The sequence below is a fragment of the Cibotium barometz genome, chromosome 54 (assembly GCF_041138505.1).
Source record: "Cibotium barometz isolate CiBa-2024 chromosome 54, ASM4113850v1, whole genome shotgun sequence".
NCBI classification, from domain to species: Eukaryota; Viridiplantae; Streptophyta; class Polypodiopsida; order Cyatheales; family Cibotiaceae; genus Cibotium; species Cibotium barometz.
Genome location: NC_141099.1, coordinates 3,203,341 through 3,216,222, shown reverse-complemented (window position 1 = coordinate 3,216,222; position 12,882 = coordinate 3,203,341). Strand labels below are relative to the sequence as shown.

The window sequence follows — 12,882 nt, the reverse complement described above, 5'->3', positions numbered from 1 at the left end:
GGTTACTTAGGGTGATTTATGTTAGAGATATAGGGAAAGCCCTACAACATTATTTTAAGTACAAAGCCTTGAAAGCTATGTATGTGTGAAGAATGGTGCATTGAAATTACAAGTGCATTGAAATTACATCCCTACACCTCCACACAAAGAGGCAAGGATGGTGTGTAGGGATTTGACATGCATAGCATTTAGTAGAAAACCAACAGAGCTAAGCTGTAAACTGAGTGGGTTTTTTTTTCAAGAGGGAAAAAAAATCATGATGTATATATTTAAAGCCATTTCCCTAGTTGAGAATTAAGACCTATATTGAATCAAAAGCACACCATCTAATAAAGGTTACTTAGGGTGATTTATGTTAGGGAAAGCCCTACAACATTATGTTAAGTACAAAGCCTTGAAAGCTATGTATGTGCGAAGAATGGTGCATTGAAATTACAAGTGCATTGAAATTACATCCCTACACCTCCACACAAAGAGGCAAGGATGGTTGTGTAGGGATTTGACATGCATAGCATTTAGTAGAAAACCAACAGAGCTAAGCTGTAAACTGAGTGGATTTTTTTTCTCAACTAGGAAAAAAAGCCATTTCCCTAGTTGAGAAATAAGACCTATATTGAATCAAAAGCACATGCTTTAAAGGTGCTTGAAAAGCAACAACCTTGTATGTGTAAAGATTGGAAACAAACTCAAGAGTAATGAAGAGCAATGTACTAATAGGGCGGTGGAGGCTAACACATGGAGCGTAAGGTGTTTTATGTTAATTACAACCCTCTTTAAAATATTCGGAAATTCAATGGGCTCTCTCTATCCATGTGGTTTCCAAAACAATAGCATAAAATTGTGCTCAACAAAGAGTTCTATAAACAATGCCTAGAAAGCCAGCTATGTACGGATTCCCAAGAGCACTACCGTTAGAATATTGTAGCCCAAAAGGTGCGGGTATCTTATTTTAGAGCCCTTTATTTAGCTTAAACAAATTTGAGGAATAAGACTTTTAAAAGATACTTAGGGTGTTGCGTGTTAATTACGAACCTCTTTAGAAAAACTTGAAGAGCAATGGTATGTGCAGAGACAGGAACACTCTCAATGCTCAAGAAGAGCGAAGATGACAAAGGAGATAAAATTGCTAAAATTAAATGGCCTCAATCGGAGTGCAAACCCTAAGCAAAAGCATGAAATTTACGAGACTAAAACATTATAAAAGAAAGAGTAAGTAAATACTGAAATGATGGTATATAAACCAGAGGGACAGAGACCTTTAAGAAAATCCAATGGTTTATTGACTAGATTGGGATAGTACCCAAAGAGAGATGCTACAAGAGATCGTGTCACCGAAAGGTCTCAACAAGCTGAGTGAGTCCACTACACTACACATGTCATGTATGGGCTGCGGAAAGATCAAATAATCTAGCAAAAGAATTATGGAATTACAATTAACTCGAGAAAATGGGAAACACAGAGAGAGTCGCATCTGTGGGCTGGAGCATCATCATCAACATCAACATGATGCTGCCATCTCAGAAAGCATACATGGCCACCACCACCACCGCCGCCCAGATGAGGCTGGCGTTCACGATCTGGGGAAGGAATCGCACTCCGGAGCTCTGCACGCACCCCCCCAAAAAAATCAGCTCATTTTTTAATTCTATTTTTAACATGTAACAACATGCTGACTTAAAGGATGGCTTCCTTAAGATACTTTTGAAAGAAGGCAGAATATATTTTACTATTACGCATCATATTATGGGTTATGAGTAGGAATAATCCAAATTATAATTAAACAGTGTGCAAGCAGCCAGAGAGAAATTCTACCATCTTTTAAGATGTTAGATCTACACAGAGTAGACTTACCGAGGAAGGCGCGGCTGCTGGAGAGGTAGGAGGGGCAGGGGGGCTAGAGAGAGGGCTACTAGAAGGAGGGGAAGAGCCTCCCGGAGGGGTGGCAGAAGGAGAGGAGACAGGGGCTGTAGAAGATGGGGGAGAAGAAGGGGTGGGGGCAGAAGGGGCAGGGACAGCCACCGTTGAGGTAGGAGCTGGAGAGCTTGCAGGGGGGGTCAAAACTGGCGGAGTTGAAGGTGGTGTAGCTGCGGGGGCTTTTGCCGGTGGAGGAGGGGACATAGAGGGTGTAGACACAGGGGGCGTGGTTGCCGGAGTAGCAGCTGGCGGTGGAGAGGACACAGGAGGCGTAGAGACAGGGGGTGTAGTTGCCGGAGCAGAAGAAGGTGGCGGCGATGTAGAGTTAGAAGAAGTAGGAGCAGTGGCATTAGAAGATGGCGAAGGAGGTGCAGCAGTTGGAGCAGCTGCTGTGGGCGCAATGGAAGGAGCTGCGGTAGGCTGCCCAGTAGCCACAACCAAGAAGAAGCTGAACACCACGGCCATAACCATCTTGTTGCCAACGGTAGAAGAAGCCATGGCAGCTATGAGACGCCAGTCACCAACAAATGCAGCAGCTCCTGTATGAGAGAGAGAGAGAGAGAGAGAGGTGTAGACTCTTAATGTCGACACTCTGCTATTATAGTAAGAGGAAAACAACACTAGCTTATCTCCTCAGCGCACTCGTGGTAGTAACCCAGCTTTCTCAAGCGCAACTGTCATAAGCCTTGGTTGCCCCTCGCATTATAAGGGCTCCAAGAAAGACCCGTTTGTTATTGGCCACCACAGAACGCCAGCTACTCCAAAGAGACGTTATACCCATTTTCACCTCGCACATTATTTTCCAGCTGCCCACTCCACCCCACCTGGCACCCCCCCAAAACACACACACACACACAGACCCACCACCTGCTAACAGTCACTTTTTCAGAACAACCGCGGGCCCCCCCATATGCATGTATGTTGTGTGTACACACCCCAACGGCCACTTCTCCCGCTATATTGCTTTTCTTTAATAAATCGGTGCGCTCTCTATTCGAGAGCCCTCTCTTCCTCCATGTTCGAATTCAATGCCCACCTACACATTTTTCCTCAAAGCTTTTTCCCCTCAATTTATCTTTTCTTTTTTTTTCCATTTCCAAATCATACATACACTAAAATCGTGCTGTTGATTACCTCCCCTCAATTTAACTTTTTTTTTTCCATTTCCCAATCATATATACACTAAAATCGTGCTGTTGATTACCTCCCCTCGTGGCTCTTGTCTCAATTCTATCTTTCTTTTCTTCTAAGACTATTTTACCAACTACTTTACCACCATCTCTTCTGGCCTCCTCCACTACTCATATATCACTATTGAATCCACGCATTCCATTGCACACGCAACTTGCATCACCACCCCCTTACTCTCTTGTCCCTTTCATATACACACCACGCATCCCAATGTTGCCACCTGTTCTTTGCTTCACTTATACTTTTTTTTTCCATCTCTACAACTCACAACTCAACTTTTACAACCTAGCTTTTATTTCACCATAGAACATTTGCCACCTCCTCAAGGAAGCCTAGTACTAGTACTATATTAGTTTAGAAATGCATACATCATTCTCCATGGCATATTGTCCACGCACATACATAAATGGCATGGCACATGATCATTGTGCAATACAAGGATACAGAATGTAAGACCTAGACCCCAACAAATTCTTTTGGAATCACATCAACAAATTGAAGAAAGTTGCTTCCCTTCTTTAGATAGTACTTTTGAAAATTATCTAATGCTATGTTTGGATACTCCATGCTTAATAATTTTGGAAAATTTTCTTCAACAAAAAATTACACCTCAAGGATCACAAATTTATCTCATATATTTATGAACTTCATGATAATATTTGAGCCCGAATTTTCTCTAGGAAAATAAAAGCCCCATTTAGCAAGAGTGTGATATCTATCTATCCACTTCTTCAACAAGGATATGTTCAATTAATCTTAATCGTGTGTATTTTGGTTGTAGATATTTGAGCATAGTACTTAACAGTTAAAGACACCCCTTTAGGTAAGCTAAACTTTTTCTAACATTACCACATCAATATGTCTCTTAACTACCACATAATAAGTGTACATTGCATTCTCACTAGCTAGATGTTAATTACATTCAAAAGCAACATACACCCTTCTTGAGTCTTATCAATAGGAGGTTGCAATATGTAATGCAAATGTATTAATTTAAAAACTCCCATATGATATTCAATTTGCACCACTTAATAGTGAAAGTGCAACAAATGTAGTGTGGACTATTTCAATCCTTTTACTTTTAACTAAAATTTAAACTTGGGAGGGCCCATAGTATATTTATATATCGCGCTCACGATGCCTCGCACGTGATTTTTATATAATGTTAATGCGGCCAAACATTATCATCCATCTTACACAGCTTTTAACCATCTTGGTGTGTACATTATTAACCGCATTCTATGGTTACCAAGCTACTCTCTACTAAACATAAGGGCGCAACACATGTTATATAATGGTACTATAAAAATTGTAATCTTTATGGGAAAAATTGGCCATGCCCAAGCTTTATTAGTCAACAAGTTTCGAGTTCTAGGCACCCAAGTATAATAGCTAGTTGGGTGTAAGTTAATTCTCATAATGCAAATGACACAATCCTCCTTTATGCCCCCCTTTGTGCCAGTTGAGTCCACTTACTTTCTACCTGCTCTTGTCTATGTGTATGGTGTGAGAGAGCTTAGAGTAGAGGCTAATAAATGCTTGGTGCATGTTTCTTTCTACTTCTCACATCTTCCTATGCGAGAGAGAGTAGAGAGAGAGTGAGGTGTATATGTCCTTACAAGCATGGACGCAACCCCAATGGTGATAACCTAGCCGAGAGAGGTAAGTTCCGTACAACCAATGTACTTCTTTCTTGTTTTCCTTGAATGAGTATGGTTCTAGAGGGGGTAGGAAAGCATTAGGTGAAATTCAAACTCCAAATGGGCCCTTTTGAAGCCCATTAAAAAAATATAAGGCTAGCCAATGAGAATGCTTAGATTCTAGATCCATGTAACATGGATCTTTTTTGTTAGAGTGGGCCCCACAAATTTGAGCTCAGAAAAGATAAATAAAATATATTAGCGTAAAACTTAAAAAAATAGAAGAATGTCAAGCCTGAATACCACCTACCAAGCACACATACATTGTGGGCTTCTCACCTAGTGGAGCCAATGGAGTTCCATCAAACAAATCTATAACCTCAAATAAGAGGGGGAAGAAACATGTGGAACTATATTTCTATAAACCAAGTATCTCCACATGAGATGCAGCCCCCACAAAACACTAGTAGACGACTTATCGCTCATCATTGGTCAATTTATGATCGGTCTCAAAAGAAAGAGAATTCATGACCATCTCTACAGGTCTAGACACTATATCTTTGATAAGTGATTCCGCATGGTAATAGACCTAGTAGATAATCTGCGCGATAAGGATGTAGAAGTCATTTACCCAAACCAAGACATAGGGGACACATCATCCAAAGCCTCAACATATATGTCCTAGTCAAGGACATGAGCATGGATGAGTTGGCATAAAATCTTCTCAACCAAATAGGCTAGCAAAAGTGGCAAGGTTAGCCATAAGGGAAACCTCAAGGTGAACCCCAACTAGTTCAAGCATGGCACCCACATTTATTTCCATGGAGAGGTATGGTTTGGTATACAATCTACCACCCAAAACCATACAAGCATGGAGTGTCCACTACTAAGGCCAAGAGAAAAACCAGTGTGCTCATTGCTAATGCCATGGGGACCATGATGATATAACCCATTTTTGGTATACTAGGGAAACCTAGCACCAAAACCTATACTCATGATATAACCCATCGTTGGTACCAGGGAAACCCAACACCAAAACCTATGCTCCCGGTGCCTAGGCAAACCACTACCTATACCAAATGCTTCTTAATTGACACATAATCTAATACACATTTATCAGAATCCAATACCGAGAGGTATGTATTATCAACCATCTTACACAGTTTTTAACCATCTTGGTGTGTACATTATTAACCGCATTCTATGGTTACCAAGCTACTCTCTACTACACATAAGGGCAAACAACACATGTTATATAATGGTACTATAAAAATTGTAATCTTTATGGAAAAAACTGGCCATGCCCAAGCTCTATTAGTAAAGTTTCGAGACTTACTTTGTACCTGATCTTGTCTATGTGTATGGTGTGAGAGAGTTTAGAGTAGAGGCTAATAAATGCTTGGTGCATGTTCCTTTCTACTTCACATCTTCCTATGCGAGAGAGAGAGTAGAGAGTGAGTGAGGTGTATGTGTCCTTTTTGCAAGCATGGATACAACCCCAATGGTGATAGCTTGGCTGAGAGAGAGATAAGTTCCGTACAACCGATGTACTTCTTTCTTGTTTTCCTTGAATGAGTATGGTTCTGGAGGGGGTAGGAAAGCATTAGGGAAAATTCGAACTCTAAATGGAACCTTTTGGAGCCCATTAAAAAAATATAAGGCTACCAATGAGAGTGCTTAGATTCTAGATCCATGTTTTTTCTCAGAGTGGGCCCCACAAATTCAAGCTCTAAAAAGATGAATAAAATATATTAGTGTAAAACTTTAAAAAAAATAGAACAATATAAGAGCGTAAAACTAGGGAAACCTAGCACCAAAACCTATGCTCATGATATAACCCATCGTTGGTACCAGGGAAACCCAACACCAAAACCTATGCTCCCCGGTGCCTAGGCAAACCACTACCGATACCAAATGCTTCTTAATTGGCACATAATCCAATACACATTCATCAAAATCCAATACCAAGAGGTATGTATTATCAGCCATCTTACACAGCTTTTAACCATCTTGGTGTGTACATGATTAACCGCATTCTATGGTTACCAAGCTACTCTCTAGTACACATAAGGGCAAGCAACACATGTTATATAATGGTACTCTCTACACATAAAGGCAAGCAACACATGTTATATAATGGTACTATAAAAATTGTAATCTTTATGGAAAAAATTGGCCATGCCCAAGCTCTATTAATCAAGTTTCGAGTTTGGGCACCTAAAATAATAGCTAGTTGGGTGTAAGTTGATTTCTCATAATACAAATGACACAATCCTCCTTTATGCCCCACTTTGTGCCAATTGAGTCCACTTACTTTCTACCTGCTCTTGTCTATGTGTATCATTGGAGAGAGTTTAGAGTAGAGGCTAATAAATGTTTGGTGCATGCTCCTTTCTACTTCACATCTTCCTATGCGAGAGAGAATAGAGAGTGAGTGAGGTGTATATGTCCTTACAAGCATGGACATAACCCCAATGGTGATAGCTTGGCCGAGAGAGAGGTAAGTTCCGTACAACCGATGTACTTCTTTCTTGTTTTCCTTGAATGAGTATGGTTCTTGAGGGGGTAGGAAAGCATTAGGGGAAATTCGAACTCCAAATGGGCCCTTTTGGAGCCCATTAAAAAAATATAAGGCCATCCAATGAGAGTGCTTAGATTCTAGATCCATGTAACATGGATCTTTTTTGTCAAAGTGGGTCCCACAAATTTGAGCTCTAAAAAGATGAATAAAATATATTAGCGTACAACTTAAAAAAAATAGAAGAATGTCAAGCTTGAATACCACCTACCAAGCACACATTCATTGTGGGCTTCTCACCTAGTGGAGCCAATGGAGTTCCATCACACAAATGTATAACCTCAAATAAGAGGGGGAAGAAACATGTGGGACTATATTTCTATAACCAAGTATCTCCACATGAGATGCAGCACCCACAAAAGACTAGACGACTTATCGCTCATCATTGTCAATTTATGATCCGTCTCTACAAGTCTAGACACTATATCTGTGATGTCCCACCTGACCCAAGGAGTCATTCCACTAGGTCTCAAAGGGTTAGTGTTCCTGGGTCTAGACGTTAGGGCTGTATGTGTTGGTAAGTCCAGTTTTGGACCGTGTCCCATGCTTGTTGATGGGCCCGTGCCTGCAAATTACGCTTCATCTTCTGTGCCATGTTGGAGACCAAAAAAATTCCCTGGCCATATCAAAGATTTCACTAGACTTTGCAGGAGAAGCTAGTTTCCCTTCCTCTCCAAGTCTGGAGAACCTTAATCCTTCTTCCATGGATTCTTCTCTACTAGTTTCTATAGTGGTTAGATTTTTCCAAACTACAACACTCAATTGAGTGCTCACAGAGCGACCTAAACCAACACTTCTCTAGTAGGAAGAACCTAGGTGATTAGATACATTGTCATCGAGGGTAAGGTTGTCTCCAATAAGTTTCCCTGACCTCAAGTGCATGAGAATACGATTCAACATGCTAACTCACTACTCCAACTCTTATGCTCAAATTTCTATCAGATTAACATTTCACGTCGTGAAATAGAAGACTGTGTTTCACATCGTGAAATGGCAGGCAATATTTCACGTCGTGAAATGTATTTCATGTCGTCGTGAACAACGTGTGTTTCACACTTCAAATTTTCAGTTTAGAATTGCATTAATCCGAGTCACTGAGACTTCTATAATGCACTTATGATCCTCTCTTACCTCTGGTCTAACAATCCTTTATTTCGTGAGAATAACCCTTTTCACATTGTGAAATAGCAGATCATCATGAATTAGTAGACTACATTTCATGTCGTGAAATGGCAGATTATGTTTCATGTCATGAAATGTATTTCACGCCGTGAAATGTTTTGTTGCACTTTCACGAGATAAGGCTTTTCTGTTTCCTTGTGGCGGTCGTGGTAGGATAAGATGCACTAACTTTAGTAAGGCAATCCCTAAATTTCCGGTGCTAATGGCAGGCAATGTTTCACATCGTAAAATGGTTTCCTGCACTTTCACGCATTGCCAGTCAAGTCAACAGAATGATGTTTTGATTGATTTAAAGTATGATTTCCCTGCTCAAAAGATCCAGAAGGTTGTGCCTAGCAAAAGGAATGTCATGCAAGTCACCAACACAACCAATGGCTCCTTGTTTTTGTGATTTATCTCACGGTAGCAAAATTGGTAACGAAATTAAAAAAAATCCAAAGAAAATCCAAGTGTAGCTGTCCTTTAGGCAATACCAAGTACTCACCCACACTTCCACACACACAAATTTCCACAACTACTCTAATTTCTTCCTTTCCACACAAAACTTATCTACATAGTTTTTCACAATGCACTTTTAGAATGCAAAGGCAATAGTGAATCTTGCATAATGGGAGCTAGAGCTCTAAGAAGATGGAAGAAACAATGGTTGTTTCCCTAGTATAGTGGCACCAAAATTTTATGGCCTACTGCACCTCCCAAGAGAACTCCACACATTCACAATCGGAAGAAGCAATAAACAACAACCATCGTAGGGTATTTACCAATGCTTTGAGCTCACGTCCCTTGAGGCTCTCCAAGCTTGCTTCTGGAAGCTCCAATCCTCTAATCTTCACCTCCACTCTGTCACCGCAGAGTCACTCACACCACAATGCAAGGAAATTGTCCTCTCACTCTCCCACACATGAGTATGGAAGAGGCACATGCACTAGAGTACTCTCTCTCTCTCTCTCTCTCTCTCTCTCTCTCTTGCTCTCTCTCTCTCTCATACACAAGAGGCAAGATAAGAGCTCTCATAGCACAAAGGGGGATTGTATCTTTTCATTATGAGAAATTGCCTTATATACAACAACTAGCCCTTATTCACACTTGAGTGCCCAAAACTTACTAACTAAAGCCTTGGTTGGCCAGTATATCATAATGTACAACCTTATAGTGCCTTTGCATAACACTTATTAATGTCCTCAAATGGAGGAGCATCTTTGTTAATCCAAAATGGTATTAACAGGTGTGACTCCACCTTTAACTTCTGTTCATAATCTTATTTTAAAACGTCTTTCAGGTGCTTCTCTTATTGGCTTACCTACTCCTTTTAGGTTATTAGGCTCTTCATTCTGTGCTTGTAATTCTTTCTTGCCAACCTTTGAAGGTACTATGCCAAAGGATGCTTAAGAAGGGTTCTTTTCAGGGTGATTTCTTAAAGACTCTTCCCATAAAGTTATCATCAATGTCTATGGCACTTCTATAGCATGGCTCAAAGTTTTTATGCTTTTCTAAGTACAAGGTGTTCTTTAAGGTAAAATCAAGGATTCCTTCTAGGAATCTCCCAGTTAATTGTTTATCAGAGAATTTATCATTATCAGAGCATCAAGTGAAGATATCTCACTCTATTGATGTAGTATCCAATCAATTCTTTCTCTTGCTTGGTGTTTAGGTTTTGGTCCAGCTACTACTAGTGGTGTTACTTTGCTAGCCCCATAGCTATCTCCCTCTCTATTTGGGTTGCTATTCTCTTATATCAAAGGATAGCGGTGTAGGTGAAGGTTGAGGCATTAGTTGTGAGTGATAGTATGGGTATGGGTAGGTTGGTGGAGGCATGGAATATATGTTGGGTGTTACCCTTGCCCTTGAGGTAATTTTGGGTACTGTGGAGGATAGAAGTGTAGGGCCGGTTTGTATTGTGGCATGTATGCTCCTTTTAAGGTCTTGGGGGTCTAGTCCAGAGCTTCTTGATTTGCTCTACAAGGTTCCCATAGTCATGTATTTAGCAGCTTGGATTGACTCATTAGCCCTAGTGGGGTCTGATGCTACAAAGCCATAAGGCTATTTTGAACACTCCAAGATTCATGTTCTGAGAGCTAGCCGAGCCAAAGGCTATAGATGTAACTATTATCTCTCTGCAACCATTCCAGTTGTGGTTCTAGGAAGGATTAATTGTTCCTCTAAAGGGTTGATGCGTCTTGTTCGTGAGACAAAATGGTTAGGGTCCATATCAAGAGTGGATGCCTCCATGCTTGGTCTTTCTAACGGGAAGTCACTCACTAGACAGTTTGATGAGTTTTAAACTCCCACTCCTTGGTCGGGGACCTCCTGTGATAATGTTTTTGATGACATCTACAAAATTCCTTTGATAGGGAAGTTAGGTGCTTCAACTTCTTGGTCCATACACATCTCTGAGGAGATAGGTTCCCAATAATAGGCCTCACTCAATCTATGTGCTTAGTTCTTGAGGATGCTTCCCTATCAAAATTCCTTTGATAGGGAAGTTAGGTGCTTCAACTTCTTGGTCCATACACATCTCTGAGGAGATAGGTTCCCAATAATAGGCCTCACTCAATCTATGTGCTTAGTTCTTGAGGATGCTTGGCTCTTGTGAGATCTCAAGGATTATGAAGTGTGCAAATATTCCTCTTGAGGAGACACTCTCCTCAAGCGTGGGATTGAGTCCAAAAATCCTTCAATGATCTCATGTACATGTAAGGAGGTCAGTTTAAACATACCCCCCTCGATACAAGTCAAAACAGTGGTCCTGTATATTCTAGATGAGTTTTGGATTCACCTGAATTTTGTATGTTTGTGTCTCTTTTACACTTATGAACATGTGAACTAAGAACATACATGGCCAGGTGAAATCAATGGACTTGTGTATGTGCATTTGAAGGTATGAATGTGCATGGTTAGGACTTATGAACATACATTCATATGTGAGATGTGCATTCCCACTTTGGCATGTACATATGGAATTCTGACAAGTCTATCACTAGCACTTGATGGAAGACGTCAATTTTCAACTATTTTTATCATTATGGGCATTTATGGAAATAATATTATTTGGCTATTCCTTAATGAGAATATTGCAAATCTTCCCTATCAAACTTAGGAATGTGCATTCCCACCTTTAAACATCCGTACATAAGCCTGGTCGAGCATGTACGCAGGTAAGCTAGAGAGCAGTTTTCTATGTTTTGGCCTAAAAATCTGGATTTTCCCTTTGATTTCTCCTTTATGGTGCATGCTTTTAAAATTTTACTTTGATAGAATGCTTTAGCTTTCCATAATCTATATAATGTGCACAATTCAACCTAATGATTTTTCTACAAAGATTAATGGTGAGATTAAGTCCTAAAATGAACAAAAACTTAAAAAGTTATAAATGCATGAAGGAACTAACTAAAATCAAAGGAAATTGAATCAAACACTTACTTGTCATCATACAAATCGAGCTTGAAGGTTGCTCCATGCTCTCAAAGTGGGCAAAATAAACCATAAAACAGCAACAAACAAAAGTTAAACCAATGGATTTACACTCCAACCAGGCTATGTCAATACTTCAAATGCAAAGTATAACAAGGAAGCCCTAAGCAAAGGCACTTTCCCAGCAGCGCCACAAAGATGTTCACCAATTGAGAACACTTGAGCCTTGTAAGATAGAGAGAAGGAGAGGAGAATGCAAGGTTTACACCTCAAGCCACTCTTGGTAGAGTAACTCTCTCTTCTAGAGAGCTAGGGTCTTCAACCTTGCCTCATTCTTTTTCACCAAACGAAGGAGCTTTACAAATGGGTGGGGAGTAAAGAGAGAGAGAGAGAGTTATGGAAAGCTCAACCTCTACTTCGATGCCATGGTGAGTGAAGGTATGAGAGAGTAGATAAGAGAAGGAGAGAGGGAGAATAGAACATAAATCAACACCATTACTTACCCCCACAATCCCTAAGCATGCATGTATGCATTGAATTCAACAAAATAGCATAAACTATGAAAGCTTGAAAGTAAAGAAAAAGTCACCATTGAACACATGGTTGGGTTCAATCTCCTCTGCCCATCGTACCACTTTCCCATATTTAAATATATTGATGCTTGCTTTTACAAAAAGATACTCCAAAAATAAAGCTTAATAGCTTTTTAAGTCTTTGAGTGTATAAGCTCCTTCAAAAAATATAGCAATCCTAATTATAAAGTCTTGGGAAAAATTCCAAATATGAAAACCTAAGAGGTGATCTTATGTCTTCCAAGATATCTCATTGTGGTCCAACACATGTTCCACCCGCCGACTAATACATAGTCTACCACTCAAACCAAAATAATATTAGTCAACGCGCACACAACCAATTAAACATATTAATCCTGACTATATCATACCAGTGCACACAGTTGACTAAACA

At 40.1% G+C, this 12,882-nt stretch overlaps 1 protein-coding gene across 1 annotated transcript; it reads right to left on the bottom strand.

Moving 5' to 3' along the window:
- Nucleotides 1-1,257: 1,257 nt before the first annotated feature.
- LOC147607772 (uncharacterized) lies at nt 1,258-2,594 on the bottom strand. Its single transcript, XM_086790037.1, has 2 exons — nt 1,852-2,594; nt 1,258-1,604 (listed from the first exon to the last, which is right to left on the bottom strand). Exons 1-2 carry the CDS (start codon nt 2,410-2,412, stop codon nt 1,518-1,520), a joined length of 648 nt encoding a protein of 215 aa, XP_086646163.1. The 5' UTR covers nt 2,413-2,594; the 3' UTR covers nt 1,258-1,517.
- Nucleotides 2,595-12,882: the final 10,288 nt, after the last annotated feature.

What these genes read in the sequence shown, in the direction of transcription:
- LOC147607772 (XM_086790037.1), bottom strand. Translation starts at nt 2,412, where the DNA reads ATGGCTTCTTCTACCGTTGGCAACAAGATGGTTATGGCCGTGGTGTTC. An exon ending in CAGCAGCCGCGCCTTCCTCG is followed by an intron (nt 1,605 to 1,851) that starts GTAAGTCTACTC and finishes GGGTGCGTGCAG; the next exon opens with AGCTCCGGAGTGCGATTCCT.